Source organism: Pseudopipra pipra, chromosome 2, assembly GCF_036250125.1.
Source record: "Pseudopipra pipra isolate bDixPip1 chromosome 2, bDixPip1.hap1, whole genome shotgun sequence".
Lineage (NCBI taxonomy): Eukaryota > Metazoa > Chordata > Aves > Passeriformes > Pipridae > Pseudopipra > Pseudopipra pipra.
Genome location: NC_087550.1, coordinates 3,842,296 through 3,860,966, shown reverse-complemented (window position 1 = coordinate 3,860,966; position 18,671 = coordinate 3,842,296). Strand labels below are relative to the sequence as shown.

Below are 18,671 nucleotides of genomic sequence, written 5' to 3'. Positions count from 1 at the left end.
TCCCGTGCTGGGGACCCCAGAGAATGGTGTTTGTCCCTCCAGGAGCCCACCTCGATCCCGGGACACCACGATCCCGGGACACCTCCATTCCTGGGACAGTTCCATCCCGGGACACCTCCATCCCCGGGACACCACGATCCCGGGACACCTCCATCCCCGGGACACCACGATCCCGGGACACCTCCATCTCCGGGACAGCTCCATCCCGGGACATCTCCATTCCCGGGACATCTCCATCCCTGGGACACCTCCATCCCCGGGACACCTCTATCCCGGGACACCTCCATCCCGGGACACCTCCATCCCGGGACACCTCCATCCCGGGACACCTTCATCCCCGGGACACCTTCATCCCCGGGACACCTCTTTCCGTGCCCCGGCTGGCAGGGGGTGGCTTTTGAGGGGCACCCGAAGCGCTGAGTCTCGGCAGGGGCCAGGAGCAGGGCTCAGACTCCCGCATTCCCGCCGCCGGGATCACTCCCGTTTCCCCTCGGGGGCCGTCTCGTCCCGTCAGGGGGGCGGAGCTTTCCCGCAACTGGCCCCGCCCCTTGCCCTGGCCCCGCCCCCCGGGCAGGGCCCCGCGCGCCTGCGCACCGCGCGCGGTGCCGGGAGCGGGGCGGGCGCCGCCATGAGCTTCCTCATCGACTCCGGCATCATGTTCACCTCGCAGGTAACACCCGCCGCTCCCACCGCCGCCGGTGCTGCTGCGCGGGGAGGCCACCCCCGGCCGGCAGAAGGGCGAGAGGACGGGAGGGTCCCGCTTCGCCCCGGGGTTCCCACCTCGGCCGCCGCCCCTCCGGGAGCGTGAGGGGCGGTGCCTGCGGGTGCGCATGCGCAGCGCGCGGCGCGCGTGGGCCCCCCGTTCTCCCGTGTGCGTGTCGCGCTGTCGCTGTGTCGCGATATGGAGACCCCCGGGCTCCTGCCCCGTCCCGGGGCTGCTCCCGCACGTGTCGCGGTGACCCCCGCGCTCCTGCGGCGGCCAGGTCAGGGCTTCGGTGCGTAAGAAAAGGTTCAGCCGATAAAGCTCGTAATGGAGCTTTTTTGCGTGAGTGGAGCTTTTCCTGCGATACCGCTCCACTTCTTGAGCCCGAGTGTAGCTTTGGTGCTGTTAGCAATTCACCCAGCGCAAACATTTTCCTGGTTTTTTTTTCTTTTTTGTTTTTCCTTTGAATTCCGAGTTCTGACTTATCTAATTAGCTTTTCTTTCATTTCTGGTGGCGGCTTTTCAGCTTCTCATCACTGTATACATTTCACATCAATATACACTTCCCTGTGTTTAAAGTTTCCCAGTTGGATCAGGCAGGGGAGTTCATCTTGCTGTTCTCTCTTTAGGGCTTGGTTTGTTTCTGGTGCTCCTTAAGAAGATTGGATGTAGGCAGTTGGACCAGATGATGGCTGTGAGTCTCTTCCAGCTGAAAGCCTATCCCATCGCATTCCAGTCCATTTTGCTTGTTGACAGCTTTGGAAGGTTTTTCGTTGTCTGCTTCCAGGAATTTAAAAGGACGCCGCTGTTTTATCCCAAGTGCCTCCTTCTCCATTGATCTGTCTGTGGTTCAGCACTTCCTTCAGTTTTCTCTTTCTGCTGCCATCTTTCCATTAATCCTTGTTTTACCCCAGCTGAACTCACATAGGAGCCCTTTAAAGCTTTTCATGTCATCCTGCCTTTATCATTATGAAGTGGGTTGTGGTCTTGGCATACTTGAAACTGTCCTGTTGTTTTGTGTGAGGAAACAGTACCTTCTTCCTTAGCCTCCTTTGCTAGGAATTTATCTTGCCACTGTGTTTTCTTTTACCTTCCACTCCTGCTCCTCCTGAGTGAGCATCTAAATGCCTCTTCTTCCTGGCTGCCTCTTTGGCAACTGAGGTGGTCCAGCTGTTTGTTTCTGCCAAAGGGGCAAGGTTCTGCTCCCTCTTTGCTTCCACAGTCACACTCTCTGTGCTCCCACCAGTGTTTGGTAAGATGAGTTTAAGTGGATCACAGAGGGATCTGAGCTGCTGAGCTGGTGTGAAATTTTTGTTCTGTAGTGAGGAGGGATGAGCTGAGGAAAGAGAACCTTTCGCCTCTCAGCAGCAGCTGGTTGTCCTTTACGGACTTTAATGCACAACCCTAATTCCTGACAGTTTGCAGGACAGGTTTTGGTTGTTTTTTAGAAGTGCAGTGTTCTCCTATTTGATAATGCTTTGATTTTTACTCATAACATGCTTTTCCACAGCTTTGATACTGTTAACAATTCACCCAGAACAAAAACTTTCCCCCTTTTTTTCCTTTGAATTCTGAGATCTAACTTATCTAATAGCTTTTCTTTAATTTCTGATGGCAGCTTCTCATCTTCTCATCATCTTCAACAGTATCAAGTGAGGTGTTTAAATCACTGCATGTGTTAAATGCTCAAGATTTTGCTGACTTTATACATCACTTTAACCTGATTAGATTGTGAACAGTTACAATAATGTCTTTCTGTGCTTTTGTACAGTCCCTAACAGAAGGGAAACCTAATCTTCTATAATTTTCTCTGTTATTATTGCACTTATCTCCTCATCTTTTTCTTTTACTCATTTCTTTTTGAAGAGTTCGACTCTACCTTTTCCCTCCTTTCCAGTGTAAAACGTGGAATTACTTTATGTAAATCTCATTCGCTTATCATGCTCCTTTAACTTATGACCTGTAGATAGGAGGCTTGTGGAATATCTTTCCTTTTTACAAGCAGCTGCTTTAAAGTCTGAAGTCCTCTTCCAACAAGTCTTGCCAGCTGTTGCCAATCATTAGACCTCATTCGACCTCATTCCTATTTCAGTTCCTCTTTCAAGGCACCTGTGTTTGATCTTCCTTGCCCAGCATTCCAGGTATTCCTTGTCTGTAAATCATGTTAGTCTGTTACCTTTGCCACTGTGGTAACTCCTGATGTGCAGGGAAATAGTCCACAGGCGTTTCTTTGGTTTTGTCTTTGAAAGTTTCCCATCTCCACCAGAACACTCTGGCCTTTTCCATGTGCTCTGGGGAGATAAACTGACTTTATTCCATGATGTCTGACATATTCTGCTTTTTGCCTTGGTCAGAGCTACTTCTGTAAAAAGATACTGAATATCTTCTGAATTATCCTTTTGCTTGGGTTCTTTTAGATCATTACACTCACTTTTTCAGTATTGTGAGGAGTAGATGGAGCTGTCCACAGGGGGCCTGACAACACACTCCCCTTTTGCTCTCTGCAGCTGTGTAATTGCAATTTTGGCCACCTTGCTCAATTTGATTTTGTTTCATTTATCTGCAGAATACCTGTGATGTTAAGTTGGTTTCTTCAGGCAGGTACTGAAACTTAAAGCAAATTTTGTAAAGTGCTCTGACAGCCGCAGAAATGCAAAGTGTTATTGGTTTTTCCTGCTTCACCTGCCTTGTCCATGTGGCTTTCTGCAGCTCCAGACTGTGGTTTGAGGCATTCAGCGCTGCCTTTTCCCTGCCTTGCCGATGTTTGTAACACTTTTCACTCGCTTTTGTGTCAGTGAGTGACAGCTTTGCTGTGAAGACCCCTCCAGAAAAATCAAATGCACTTCTAGTCTTAAGGAAACAGCAGATATCTTTATAAAATTTACTCATCTCTAGAAGATGTGTATGTGTTGGACATTCAGGTGTTTGCTTTGCCTCCATTACCGTGTTTCCTGTAAAAAAACTGTGGGCTTTAATTCCGTGGATTAGAAGAGTGAAACAAGAATCAACAGTGCAAGGGATCCTGGCAGGCCAGGAACTAAGGAATTCTGAGAGTTTAGGAATGCAGAACTGGGTTGTCTTGACTGGATCCTCCATAAGGCCATAGCCTTCTGTTTCTGCTACACTTGGATATGTAAAATACACTTTCTTCCACGGTACTGTGGCAAATTTTAGTCTTTTGTGGATCTTGGGTATTTGGCCCAGCTCTTTTCCTTCCCTGTGTTTCATGTACAATCAGGGAAGGGGCTTTGTGTTCTGCAGGTGTTCAGTGCTTCATCTCTTCTGCAGGTGCTGTTCTTTGGATTTGGGTGGCTGTTCTTCATGCGTAAGCTCTTCAAGGATTACGAGGTGAGAAGGAACCTTTCGTTGTGTGTCTTCAAAATTACTCCCAATTATAGAAATATTTTTAAAACTGCATTTAGCCTTATTCCTCTCTTTAATCTCCTTTTTTCTTATTTTGAATTGTGTCTGCAGTTGCTTTCTTTTGAATTTCCTCTTGTACTTCTCTTTGAAATACTCCCAGATATCTGAGGAAGCGGCTTCCTCTGGGGCCAGTGAAAGTTTCCATGTTGACTACTGTTAAATAAAAAGAAATATGCAGGATATGCAGGGGTAATAGGAGACTGGTTTGCTTTTTTCTTGAGCAGGCCTATCTTGTACAATTGTAAAATTTTTGAGACAAAATGAAATTCAGTGGTTAACTTTAAGTGAGATGTGTTCATTGGGGCTGAATTAGTTGTGAGGATGGGATGGGATAAAAATGCCACGTTCTCTTGTTCCTAGACCGGTATGTGAGTGTGGTCTAGGTCAGAGATGGCTTAAGTGTGAGCCAGATTCAGACCCAGCAGTCTGATGTGGATTTTGTTTTTAAATCTCAGGTTAATGTCTAAGAGCTCTGTTAGCTTATGAGTTTTCCCTCTGGTTTCCAAGAGGATTTTGGTTTCTCCCTAATTAGATAAAAGGAAGGGTGCAAGAGACCTTGTGATTTGTGTTTGCTACCTGAGGGATATCAGAAAGCCATTCCAGGAATGGAAATGCCTGATGTCTCTGGATTGTTTTCTGCATTGCAGGTTCGACAGTATGTGGTCCAGGTGATCTTCTCTGTGACTTTTGCCTTCTCTTGTACCATGTTTGAGCTCATCATCTTTGAGATTTTGGGAGTGCTGAACAGCAGGTGAGTCTGGGAGTCCCCTCAGGGACTAGCCTGCCTCGTGTTCTACACCATCTTCAGGCTAACTTCTGAACTAATGGATTTGTCTTGGATTGGGGAAAACATGAGGAAACTGCCAACAACTCAACGAAGGTGTCTGTGCAGCAACATTTATTAATTTGGCAGAACATGAGACTAGAATCCGTAAGCTTCCGATTTTCTATGCAATCACTATTAGTGTGGTCTAGATCCTTAGTGCAAGGCTTTAGTCTTTGACTTTCTCCATTTGTGAAGTTAAAAGGGAACAGTTTCTTTTATGGGAGTATTGTGGAGCTTTAGGTCATTGCTGAAGAGCACTTTTTACAGATGTTAAAGGACTACAGAAACTTTAAGCACTAGTTTTTCTGTGCTGGTCAGAGCAGGGAATAAGATGTGAAGCAGATTGTGGAGTGAAAGCAAGGTCTGTAACAGCAGAGGATTTGTGAATCAAAGGTGCATCCTCCCTGGACCATAGGGTGAGGACTTCTATGTAAAGAGGATGTTAAAGACTGTCTGCTTTGGAAGTCAGTAGGAAAGAGGAGATAGAACAGTAACATGTAGAGGCTAAGTTGGTTTTCTGCTTATTCTGTCTCATCATACTAGTATAAGAGAGCAGTCAAAGGAGTTGAAAGGCAAGAAATACAGAGCTGATAAAAGGTAATGTTAGTTCTGACTGTACGTTATTAGTGTGTACGCCTTGCAACCAGAGAGGTCACTTAGGAGAATGTTTTTATAAGCTCCACTAAAGGGATAGATGAAAATGTTTGCCTCTGAATTAGTTAGGAAAAAAGTGACAAGGATCCTCTTAATTTCTTCTTCCCTGAGGCACAAAGAGGATATGAGTTAATGCTGGGAATGGGACATGTGTTTTCCTGTTCAAGCGAAGTGAAAAGTTAGTTCAGCCCAAATGAATCTCATCTGCATTTGACCAATCTCATTTGATCAAAATGATCAATACTCCTTAAAAATCTTGCTTTGCAAAGTCTTGCAGATGAGACAACTCACTCCAAAGGGAAACATGTTGAATTATCAACATTAAATAATTTTAATCTTTTCAATATTTAGCCCTGTTTTGACTCAACCATTCATTAGAGTATTAATGACTGCTTATACTTAGTTTTGATTTACTGTTCAACTAGATGAGCAGTCAGTCACATGAATCATGCTGCAACCAGCATTAGTCACCACAGAAAATATAGTATTTGATAAAGTAGCCCAGTGTGTTTTTCTGGATAGTTGTTAATTTTGAAATACACATCCTTGAGCTCTGTATTTAAAATTAAAACCAAACAAAACCCCAAAACAAACAAACCTCCCTCCCCAACCCTAAAAAATGCAAAAAAATCCACTATATTCTGTGTGCTAGGCTAATATTATTCCATGCATGATGTAGTTAAAGGGATTGTTTGACACGTGATTTTCTTTGAGGGATGTGTTGTATTATGATATCATGCTAATCAGTATTTTGGCTTTATTTCAGCTCTCGATATTTTCACTGGAAGCTGAACCTGTGTGTCATTTTGCTCATCCTGGTCTTCATGGTGCCCTTCTACATTGGTTACTTTGTTGTGAGCAATATCAGATTGTGTGAGTATTTGGTTTGTGACAGTGGCACTGAGAACTTGGGACTGGGATACAAGTGAGAAATAACTTTTCTGGGACAGAGAGATATGTTGGTCGCTGTCCTCATTGCTCCCTCCTTCCTCTGGCTTTCTTCTGCCTCTATAGCTTCTCTTTGGAACTTTGTGCTTTAGCATGAACTGTTCATTGAACAGTCAGGAAATGCTTTACATGACTCCAACAAATGTTACTTTTCTTCATGGGTTTCGACAAAGTTGGGCACTGTAGGGTGGTATTACTGGAATTTGTTCCTTTGCAATTTTAAGCTTGCAGCCAGGCTCTGGAACCCATGGCAAGGCTGTGTTGTTCTGCTAGGGGGCAAAAGAAATGAGGCAGAGAAGCTAAATAAATCAGTCTTGAGGCAGAAAAGCTCAGTAAATTACTTTTTTTTTTTTTTGGCTTCTCCTGTCTGGATGAGTCTTTTTCCATGCTCTAATGGACACTTAACCCTTGAGCTATTGATATTCATTGCTCTTTTGTGTTAAGCTTTGGCATGGAGGGTGGTATTAAATGTCTAGTTTTGCTATGAAGATGAAATATTTAAGTTTCACGTCACACAGCATCAGAAAGACTGTGGGAAGTGAAGGGGTGCACACCGTGAGCTGTAGCTCTGTCAGTTCTCACCTGCTTTGTCCACCTGTGCTCAAAGTAGCCTTTAGACCAGTGTGGCAATTTTGCAAGCTAGAAAAAGCCCTAAAGGGAAAACCTCTTTTAAATGCTGTTTTTTTTTTCCTCTCTCCATTAGTACACAGACAGAAACTCCTTTTTGCATGTGTTCTGTGGTTGACATTCATGTATTTCTTCTGGAAGTTGGGGGATCCGTTTCCTATCCTCAGCCCAAAACATGGTGAGTTTCATTTTCTTGCTGATTCCTTCCCTCCTGCAAATAGCCTTTGTTATCTCTTTTATCTTGGAGCTATAATTATCTCATCTCTACAGCTGGGACTGTAAAAAGTAGCTCTTGAAACTGAGGGTCTGCTCTGCTTTGAAATCTGCAGCCTGAGGGTTGTCAGACTGACAGAAATGGGTGGATACACCTGGATTATTTGCATGAGTTTTCTTTCATTACCACAGGAAAACCTGAGGGAAGTGAGTGAGTCCTTACTGAACCTAGACTATGAAAGGATGAAAGGACACTTTTTGAGGACACAAAAATCTCCACAGAAAGTTGATCACAATTTTTGTTCATTTATGTCTTTTATTGTGGACACCAAAGCTAGTTTATTTAAGAAGTGAATCAACAGCCAACCCTTCACCAGACTTTTTTTTCTATCAGATTATTGTTTCTTGTGGCTGAAATCAGATCAGTTTAGCATGGGTGGCTGTCCAGTTGATAAAACATGTCAGGGGGAGCCTAAACACCAGACTGTGGCCAGCAACAGGCCTGGCAGTGTGCGCTGGCTTTGGTACAGATCCATGCACTGCCTGAGCCCAGGGGCAGTGCAGTTGCCTGGTGTTAGAGGGTGAGTTGGTGAGTCCTGCTGGGTGCCAGAGCTATTTATGTGCAGAATTAGCTTGGGCATAGTTGTGTAGCAGTCATGGAACCAATGCAGTGTGTGTACTCTTGGGCTTGTTTGGGTCCAACAGAGCTTGTTAGCACGTGCCTGGCTGTGCTGAGAATCCTTGAGGCACCCAAGTGTGCTGAAGGACTGTAACACTGTAGAACCACACTATTTGTCACCCGGGTTTCCTGTGGAACTTACATTGCCCTTAAAGCCTGTGTTGGAAAATCATTTGTGTGTTGTTCTCAACAGGTGAATTTCACCCAGTTTCCCTCAAATTGGTGAATTCTGTCTGCATACATCATGGTCAGCTTAGTCTTTCTGTTCTCTAGGAAGCTGCTTCATTCTGTACTAATCTGTAAGAGAAAAAATCGAAGGACACAGTTGCTGTAGGGGCTGCTCACCCTTTCATCTGTCATCGTAAAACTTTTCTGAGAGGGAGCATGTATCTGTGTTTTGTAATTGTGTCATTTGCCTCAGAAGTACAGCAGGTAGTGTACAGTGCAGATCCCTCTGCCCAGTGTTCCATTGCCAAGGAAAAGGTGCATCCACTGTGAGCTGCAGGAGGTGCTTGAGTTGGCAGAATGGGATAACCCAATGGGAACTTAGCCACGGGGTTTAGGTAATCCTTTTCAGGTCTCTGAGAAGGTTCTGGGAGGCTACCCAGCATGTGAAGATTTGCAGAACTGGTGGTGGGGTGTTTTCTGTTTTTAACTTCTCCTTTCTGGGATGATAACACAAACAGTTGCACAGTGCCTTATCCTACCAGGTGTAGACATAAGGTTAGAGCAAAGGATTCCCTGCTTCACTGCTGTGGTGCTGCTGTCCTGCCTGTACAGACAGGGCTGCTGCAGGGTTTCATCCTGACTTTGGGAGCTCATAGTAGAAGGAAGGTTATGCTTAATTACATACTAGTATTCTGATAAAGCTCTTACCTTTATCTGAGTTGATAAAACATTCACTTTATCTGGCCTAATCACAAGAGGGCTGCTGTGAGTGTTGTGGGGAAGCATTGCTCTAACCAGTGGAATGTCATGTCATTTTGAAGGCACCTCTCTTTTAGCTGCTGCGGTCTGACAGTGTGTGGGGCAAAAGGCCAGTGTATTGTAGCACATTCTGTAGCTCGTGTAAATCTCTATGCAGCTGCACATGACTGTGTGTCTCGGTTTCCCTTTGTGAAGTCTTTTTGCCTTGTTTTCATCATTTATTCCACTTCTCTGAAGCATGAAATGTGGCTTGGCGCTTGGCCATCTCAGCTTTGCAATCGTATAAGCTCCAAATGTGCTGTGTGTGGCAGCTGCTCTGTAACTACCTCCCTCAAAAGTGACTGCTGTTTACTAGGACGTGGCACTGTATCCCGAGAAGACAGGTTGAGATCTGTGTTTAAGAATAAATGCAGCTTCAGTGCTTGGTGTTGGTTTCAGCACAGGCTTGATGTTCATGCTGAATTACGTGTTCCAGAGTCCACTTGGTGCTCAGGTGGAATACCTTGTTGGCATTCACCTCAACAATTGTGTGTGTCAACCAGATGAATGCTGAACAGCCAGGAGCAGCTTAAGCTTCCCATACTGTCATACCTCCACTCTGCTACAAGCACAACTTGGATCTGATGTGAAGGGGTCACTTCTAAAGACAATTCACAGAATAGGGATTCCTCTCTGTCTCCAGGCATTTTTAGACCAGTTTGCTGGGACCAACTGGTTTGGTGACTCTAATCCTGATAATTGCAGAAGTGTCTGTGGAGGATGTCTCCTTTATAGTGTCTGGTGGATGATCCATGTTCCCACCTCAGCAAAGGGCAATCATAATGTTTTATTAATTTGGAACCGAAATTTTGACTGTTACTTCTCTCCTTGTATCTGTCTTAAGTTTCTTCATAGCCAGGGTTTCCCATCCCTGTTTCTAAGCATGGTAACATGATTTCTGAGAGAGACTTCCTTTCTTTTCACAGTCCCTGTCTGTCCTTCCCGTTACCTGTGGTGATTGCAGGGAGAAGGCAGTTGGATTAATTAAGGAGCTCTGTACTGTGTTGGGAAGGCACCAAGTGTGGAGCAGAGTGAAGAGAGCAAGGTTACTAATGCCATGTTTTCCCTCTCTCAGGAATCCTGTCTATAGAACAGCTCATCAGCCGCGTTGGTGTGATTGGGGTGACACTCATGGCTTTGCTGTCAGGATTTGGGGCTGTCAACTGTCCATACACTTACATGTCCTACTTTCTCAGGTAACTTCAGCCTTATGAAATATTTGTCCAGCTTTTTCAGATTATTCTTCTGCTTTTCCTGTGTCATTGTTTCAAGTTCCTTTGTTGCTTTTTTTCTGAACCTAGCTATCGCCATGTCTGTGTGCTAGAACCATCTCCACTGCTGAAGGATATTCTCCTTATACAGGCTTCTCCCTTCTTTGTTTCGTGGGCATGTGCACATATCCTCTGAAATGGGATAGCAGGCCTAATTGGGTGTCTTCATTTTGCAGGAATGTGACAGATGCAGATATTCTGGCTCTGGAGCGACGACTCCTTCAGACTATGGACATGATTGTTAGCAAGAAAAAAAGGTGAGAAGGCAGCAGTAGCACGAAATTATTTATTTCAAGGATTTTCAGCCAATGTGGCTCTTGAAATCACCAAAATTATTAGTCCTGTCAGGGCTGTGTGTTCCAGTGAAACAGGTGACTGAATTGGGGTGAGCTGTGTGTGGTGTTTTGTTCTGACCTGATACATGACTTTGGTTTTTTCCCAGACATGTGCACAAAATAGTGTCCTTTGTGAGTGCAGTGGCACAGATTAGGCTTCCAAGACAATTTGTAACTCTCTGGTGGCAGCATAACTAGTCTGTAGGGTGGGCAGCTTTCTCTCTGCTGAGTCAGAACCCTGAGGCCACTGCAGCTGGCTCTTACTGGTGGTGTCAGGACAGAAATGGTCCATACATAGGGGACACTTCTCTGCTGTGTGGATCTGGTGGTTCTGGTCAAAACTGAAGCAGGGCAGTGAGCTGCTGTGGACACAGCTATATTCTTGCAAATGGCAAGGTTTACATTAGGTAAGTTTTGCAGAATTACAAAATATTGCTAATGTGAATGTAGTGTAGTACGTAAGTGTGCCATCAGAACTCTGCCTGTGCTGGTTTGGCTTATTCCAGGTACCCCAAGCTAAAAAACTGCTTTGGAAACAGTGCCATTTCATTTACACTGAAAAGGTTTTTGTCTGCCATTACAAATTATGTGTTGGATGCCTTACTAATTGTGCAGAATAAATACAATTGCCATAGTCAATTCAAAGGTTTGACTGTCTGACACCGAATTCTCACAGTAGTCCCCATAAACTTTACTTTTGGTGCCCTGTTGTTTTAATGGAACCTTTTAAAATAAGCAAGGGAGCTTTTAGGTAGTCTAACCTTGCTGAATTTATCACCAGCATGTTTATCTGCTAAACAGTATTAGCAGCTGAAAGTGTAGTTAAAGCATAACCTCCTTCTTCCCCTTGGAAAATGTTAAGTGGTGAACAACTGTTAACTGCATATTTGTGGTCATGTGTGAGATGGTAAGTAGTGAGAGAATTTAATTACTCGGGTTCAATTGATTTAATTGACTGGAAGCCTACTAAAATACCAACTTTGGACTTAAAAGAGATTGTGCTCTTTTGTTTTGTACAGAGTTTTTGGACCTCTGGTCCAGGGAGAGTGATATTGGAGTAAAAGTAAGGATGTCTGGGACTTTCAACTTTCTTGCCTTTCTATGGCCATGATATATTCTGCATATAGCAATTTTCTAACCATTATGAAGAGCCGTGTTAACATGTATTAATCACTTGGGAATTATACTGAAGTTCATGTATATGTGTTTAAAAACACCCAGACAAACCCCAAACAAGCCCCAAAACTATGTAGTCTCAGAAATGTGGAAGAAATAGCAGAAGCTTGAATTTTGTAGATTTTATTCTCTTTTTGCTTTGACAGGGAGCAGTGGCTTGCATAATTGGACTGCTCATATAAAGCAGAATTTGAAAAGTTAGCTATCTACCAGTCTAAATGCATTGCAAATCATTTGCAGAACAAGTGGGAATAGCAGTATTTCACAGTGTAGGGTAAACTCTCAGTTACTTGCTGGCCACCTTCTCAGTGCCACTGATAGTTCAGAACTTAGCAGTGCACACAACAGTTGTAAAGCAATAGAACATAAAACTTTTTTGATCTTTTTGCTGATCTTGACATTGTGGAAACTCACCTCTAGGGCTGTCAGGTTCTTTATACTCATCCTTGCAGGTATGACATAACTTAGCCTCAGGTTAGAATTGCCTAGATTCTGTGACACCATTGCTTCGTTGGGCTTCATGTTAGAGTCAGATCAGCTGCTCTGGCATAGATGCATCACATATCTACACTGACAAAGTGTGTGGGTTTTACCTGTGGATCCTTTCTGTGAAGTCTCCAAGACTCCTGACTACTGGGTGGGTACAGAGATCCCTGTCACCTCTCAAAAGAAAAGATTTGCCTTTGTATATCTGTAGCCTTGTGCTTCACCTTGACATTGCTGCATTTTTGCTGCAGTGCTGTGGATCATGTGGGATGGAGCATGTGACTTGGGTTCTGGGAAGAAAACAAGGATTAAAAATGCATTCCTTACATTTGGCAGCTTTCGGGATGAATTGGATTGTTCTGAGATCTCTGTTATTTGTGGTCTGTGGCCGTGTGTGCTTTTATGTGTGTCAAGTTGGGTGCCCCAAGGGTGTTTCTTATGCTGGATGTGAAAGAGAAATGATGAAACAATTTTTTTAAAATTTTTTTTAATTACACTGCTTATCAACCTTGAAGCTCAGCACCAAATGTAGCAACACTGGGTGCAGCTGCAGGAAAGGGCCTAAACACTGTTCAATCACGGATCACCTTGACAATCCTTTGCATAGTTTTCAGCTTAGGAGTGGATAGCTGGCTCACAAATTTCCATGGGAAGAAATGCAAGGGAACGAGACCAGAAGCCAGCACTGCTGGTGGGGATCACGTGTGGTGCACAGGGAAGTGTGAGGGACAATGGGCAGCTGTGCTGTTGGAATGAGGTTCAGGAGTCACGTTCGGATCGCCTGTGGTTCAGTCCAATAGTGGATTTGTGTATTTCTGCTTCATAACAGCTTGTCATGCAGCCCAGTAGTGAGTGACAGCATATCAGAGAGTGCTGTGCACACCATCCAGTGCTCACAGGTCCGTGGAGAAGGTGGATGTGATAAAGAAGAGGTGTCCAAAGGGAGAGAGGAACATGAGAGGTCTTCCAGTTCCTGAACTTGAGATAACACAGTCATGTGTTTGAGGAAAGGAAAGAAACTAATCATATGACTGAGAAATCCATTTGAATTTTTATTTTTAACTGGGTTTAAATCCCCTTAAGGATTGAAACAGGATCCTGAATGGAAGACTTGGGAAGCGTCTCAGTGAATCTTGCTTGATTAGATCTGGGCTCAACTCCAGAGCTAATCAGGATAATTTTATGTGGCAAGGTTGGTGCTTAGAGGGAAAAAAAGAGGGCATCTGTCTGCAGTGAATTTAGTTTAGCACTGTCTTTTAAGAAACTGGTGAATTTTTTTTTCTTTTTTCTTGTTTTGATTTTTCATAAAAATACTTTATTCCTAAGGACTTGTGTTTTCTGTTCTTTCAGGATAGCAGTGGCTCACAGGACAATGTTCCAGAGAGGAGAAGTGCATAACAAACCCACTGGTTTCTGGGGAATGATAAAGAGTGTTACAACATCTGTTCCAGGCAGTGAAAGTATCCTTCATCTGCATGCTGGCACCTGCCTTGGGAGGCGAATCCAGCTTGCTTTGTTTTGAAAGGTAGAAGGTTAGTTGGGACAGTCACAAAGCATTTGTGTTTCAACACATTTCAAGCCTGATGTCTCCTGGGAGGTTTGCTCTGTAGCACTGTGCTGTCTGACCTTTTGGCCTGGGCTTCTTGGACACGGTTTTACTTAGACACAGGCAGAAGTTGTGTGTTTCTGCCCTGCCCTATGAATGTGCTGTTGCATGACCATGACTGAGGTGTACAGCAGATCAGAGGGCAGATGTGCACACTTACAGAATCATGGAATGGCCTGGGTTGGAAGGGACCCCAAAGATCATCTGTTTTCAGCCCCCCTAGTGGCAGGGACACCTTCCACTAGACCAGGTTGCTCAGAGCCCCATCCAGCCTGGCCTTGAACACTGCCAGGGATGAGGCATCCAGAACTTCTCTGGGCAAAGTGCCTCACCCCTGTCACAGTGAAGAATTTCTTCCTAATATCCAGTCTAAACTTGCCCTCTTTCAGTTTGAAGCCATTCCCCCTTGTCCTATCACTATATACCCTTGTCAAAAGTCCCATCAAAAATCCCTCTCCAGCTCTCTTGAAGCCCCTTTAGGTACTGAAAGGCTGCTATAAGGTCTCCCTGGAGCTTTCCATTTTCAATGCTGAGCAACCCCAGCTTTCTCAGCCTGTCTTCTAGGAGGTGCTTCAGCCCTCTGATCATCTCTGTGGTGTGACACTGCAGCCATCTGCCCCATCACATCACTGATGTGAGAGTCAGCTTTCTGTTCTGCTGCATCCTGTGCTGGATAGGAACAGGTGAATGGAAGTTGTTCTACCCAGGAGAAAGGAGTAGAAGGAGAAAAGGGAATAGACAAGGGGCTGTATTTATCTAACTTAGTTACTTACCAATGATTTCTGTCAGATCACTTGAAGTGTGCAGTTTGCATATTTAAGACTGAGGATTCTTCTTCCTCTTCTTTCCCACTAGCTGTTAAAATCAGAATTTGGCTCTTTGTAGTAACCACTAATCTCTTGGGGCAGTTACTCAGCAGTTCTGTTTATGAAGCTGATGTGAGTGTGACATATTGTGAGATGCTCTTCAGTGACAAGGGACACTGAGCAGCAGCCTTTGAGAGCTCTGGTTCTATTCTGTGATGTGTTCCCCAGGCAGGGAAATAAAGAGTTTGTTGCATGACTGCCTAAATAGTGTGTACTGCCTACCTTCTTAAACTGGAGCAGTGTGCAATATGTACATCCTTGGGATTTCTTTGCGTGCCATGTTAACAAGGAACATGAAGACTGAGTCAAAAAGCTGATCTGGATCAAAAAAGTGATCAAACCTTTAGATGTGGCCCTTGGTCTGAAGGTGGAGAATGTTCTGTTTTTAGCTAAGAATATGTGATGTGTTCTAGCCTTGACTGTGCTGGTTTGCCAGATCTGTCCCTTATCCAGCAAGAAGTGGATGCCCTGGAAGAATTGAGTCGGCAGCTTTTTCTGGAAACTGCTGACTTGCATGCAACAAAGGTACACAGCAAATAACTGCCCAGATGGGTGTTGGGAGGTCAGAGTAGTTTGAAAGAGAATGTGTGCTACAGAAATTGAAGTCTGTTCGACAGGTGAATGTTGAAATATTGTAATACAGCGGAGTGAGGATATGTCTCTTTAGCTTTGGGTCTAGAGGACAGTTTCCTTCCAGTTCTGATACGTCCTGGAGTCTGCCCCATATCCCTAGTAGCCATTCAGAAGCTTCTGAATTAACACTTATGAGTTCAGAAACATTTGAATTAAAGGTGTAGAAGGTAGGGCTATATTTGCTACTATCGGTGCTCCTTTAGAATTTTATGTTTTGAGTGATTGTGAAAATGATGTATTTTTTTGTGTTCTGTTCCCCTCCCTCCTTTTGTGTTTTCCAGGAGAGAATAGAGTATTCCAAAACTTTCCAGGGAAAATACTTTAACTTCATGGGTTATTTTTTCTCCATCTATTGTGTCTGGAAAATCTTCATGGTATGTAAACGTTTTATTGCATTTTATGTGGACTTATGTCATACCCTGCATAGCTTGTGCAATACGTGCAGTTCGTTAAGTAATGGTCTTAGTGTCCTTAAAATTGGGCTTCTGGAAGTTCTGAAATAAAGCTCTGGATCTGTCTTTTTGTGCAGACATTTGGCATTAGACAAGCAAGTCTTACAAGTGTGCGTTTTACACCTTCTTAGACAGTCTGACCACGCCCTGCCCCTTTCCTCAGTGATACAACCTAAGCCATGAATTTGTCTCACTGTGACAGAGAGAAATGCTTTTGTCTTTTTGTTTGAAGGTAAATCCATCTCTTTCTCACAGGCAACCATCAATATTGTGTTTGACCGTGTGGGGAAGACTGATCCAGTCACAAGAGGAATTGAGATCACTGTAAATTACCTGGGAATCCAGTTTGATGTGAGTCTTTACTAATTCTGACAGCCTTTTCAGCAGTTCATATCTTATCCAGATAAAGTCATACTGCTGACAGGTGATGGACTCTGGGAATGTGTCTTTGGCTTTTGACTTATTGAGGAGGAAGGGAAAGTGCACCATGAACCTTCCTTTCACACTGACTCTATGCTGAGATGGTGATGTGGTCTTGCCAGAGAGGCATTGATTAGCTTTTTATGTTTTGGGGAAATGGAATCACTTTAGACAACTTGCTTAGATTAATACATATCAACTACAGAGTAATTTTGATTGCTTATGCAAACAGGTGTTCTGTCATTTACACTTTTTAAATATCTCCCTGTGAGAATGGGGTTCTTTGTGGTTGGTGTAAGCTAAATCTGTTTTTCTTGTGTGTTTGGAGTAAACCGTTGCTAATAGGTTTGTGAAAATGTCTGTTATGTAAACCTGTCTACAATGGATATCTGTACATTAGGAAATACAAAGACCCTGAAGAATTGGCAGCCATACAGTGTGGTGTCAATGGGGTTAGCTCTAAAGTTTTGACTGTATTCTTCTTTTTGATACAGGTCAAATTCTGGTCTCAGCACATTTCCTTTATTCTTGTTGGGATAATCATTGTTACCTCTATTAGAGGGTTGTTAATCACACTTACAAAGGTAAGAACCAGGACTCTTAAGTGGTTTTAGACCTGGAAATCCATTATCAGATCTCTACCTGTAGGTGGGACAAATACTGTGTAAACTTTGAATATACATTTATATTTAAATGTCTGAATATAAGTACTTGCAGAAGGAGGAAGGTAGGAAAAATACCTTCTGCAGTAAATTTCCTCACTCAGTCTCAGTTACGACTGTCAGGAAGAGATATGTAAATGTTAAATAAGATATTAAATGTAAGCAAGGGTTCAAAATGCTGCTGTAACCAAGACTTATCAGTAAGGTTGATGAGATAGTGATTAAAAGCATTTGGATTACTTAATTTGAGCTGCTGGTAGGACTGGAAAGGGATTAACTCAAGAAACATGTGACTCAATGTCTTGACCTGGCCTTTGATATCTAAGCTTAAACTTCTCTATATATTGTGCTGTGACTTCTACCACATGGCACAGCTGGCTTTGGGAGATGCTTAAGACTTAACACTACAGGTTTATGAAAGTAAGATACAGGTAGCCTTCTAGAATGTATGTTTTTTATTGTTTTTTCTTTTCCTAGTGAAAAGGTATTGAATGGGATGTACCTTTCATGCTGTCCTAAGGCACGTCAGATTTATCTGACTGCTTATTTCCAGTGTTTTGTTTTTTTTCTTTTTCCTAGTTCTTCTATGCCATTTCCAGCAGCAAGTCCTCCAATGTCATTGTTCTGCTTTTAGCACAGATAATGGTGAGTACGCAGAGCCGCGGGCACACCCGTGTGCATTTATGCATTTATATATGTGAGCATATACATGTCATAAGGTCTTTGTATGCTGACCCCTTTTAGCCACATAGCCTGTTGTGAAGCAGTAGCTGCTTTCCCTGTGTTAATTAGCTGTGTTAATTTGCAGGGTATGTACTTTGTGTCGTCGGTGCTCCTGATCCGGATGAGCATGCCCCCGGAGTACCGCACCATCATCACAGAAGTCCTGGGAGAGCTCCAGTTCAACTTCTACCATCGTTGGTTTGATGTCATATTCCTAGTTAGTGCCCTCTCCAGTATCCTCTTTCTCTATTTAGCTCACAAACAAGCCCCAGAAAAGCACATGGCCCTCTGAGTGAGAACTGCAGCCACGCACTGCTCTCTGTCCTTTCAGCTGCACTGCTGCAACTCCTGTGGACTGCTCAACGTGAAGAGAGCCAGGACTCTTTTGTGTGTTCCAGCAGCATAACTGGCTCTTTGAACTTCCATACATGTCACCATCAAGCTCTGTGGCTGGTTTTGTTAAGGTGCTACAGCTGGAGGGGAAGAGGGTGCACGTATTGAACGTGTGAGACAGTCCATTGCCAAGCAATAAGGGCACTCCCTGGTGCACCACTGCCCAGGGACATCAGAACTTGCATGATAGGCTGGTCTGGGGGAACACCTCTAGATGTTGGAACAACATCTTCATAGAAGGCACCAAGGAAATGTGATTGTTCTTTTGAAAATCGGTTCATAATTGGGATTCAGAGGACGGCAATCCTGGAATTGAATGTTTGAGTCTGTGGAATTAAATAAGCTTTTGTAATATCTCACGCAAGCATCAGCATTGTTTTTTTGTCAGTCTCTAAGATTTGCCTGGATGCCAGCTAGAAAGTGGTTAGGATTTACTGCCTGGCAGAAGTGGAGAGGATTTCACTCCATTTCTGTCTGGAGTGTGTGCCAGTGTGTATCATTAGTGCCTGCTGTCCTTATGAGCTGGAGATCAGTTTCTCTTGCTGAGTCTCAACTTTCTTTCCTCTCTGCATAAATGTAACTGAGGCTCTGGATTCCTCTTTGCTGCAG

The 18,671-nt window shown here is 43.9% G+C and overlaps 1 protein-coding gene across 3 annotated transcripts; it reads left to right on the top strand.

Annotated features, from left to right (window-relative positions):
- Window positions 1-566: 566 nt before the first annotated feature.
- LOC135407861 (Golgi pH regulator) lies at window positions 567-18,421 on the top strand. 3 transcript variants are annotated; one of them, XM_064643271.1, is made up of 14 exons: window positions 567-670; window positions 3,992-4,051; window positions 4,774-4,877; window positions 6,373-6,479; window positions 7,258-7,359; window positions 10,115-10,235; window positions 10,487-10,567; window positions 13,658-13,767; window positions 15,216-15,304; window positions 15,694-15,786; window positions 16,120-16,215; window positions 16,779-16,868; window positions 17,526-17,591; window positions 17,755-18,421. In XM_064643271.1, the coding sequence occupies exons 1-14, from the start codon at window positions 629-631 to the stop codon at window positions 17,959-17,961; spliced, it is 1,368 nt and encodes a 455-aa protein (XP_064499341.1). In that variant the 5' UTR covers window positions 567-628; the 3' UTR covers window positions 17,962-18,421. The 3 variants fall into 3 exon arrangements, with proteins under 3 accessions (XP_064499341.1, XP_064499356.1, XP_064499346.1); XM_064643286.1 differs by lacking the exon at window positions 567-670 and adding an exon at window positions 940-983 and having other exon boundaries at window positions 17,755-18,169; XM_064643276.1 differs by lacking the exon at window positions 567-670 and adding an exon at window positions 1,013-1,045 and having other exon boundaries at window positions 17,755-18,169.
- Window positions 18,422-18,671: the final 250 nt, after the last annotated feature.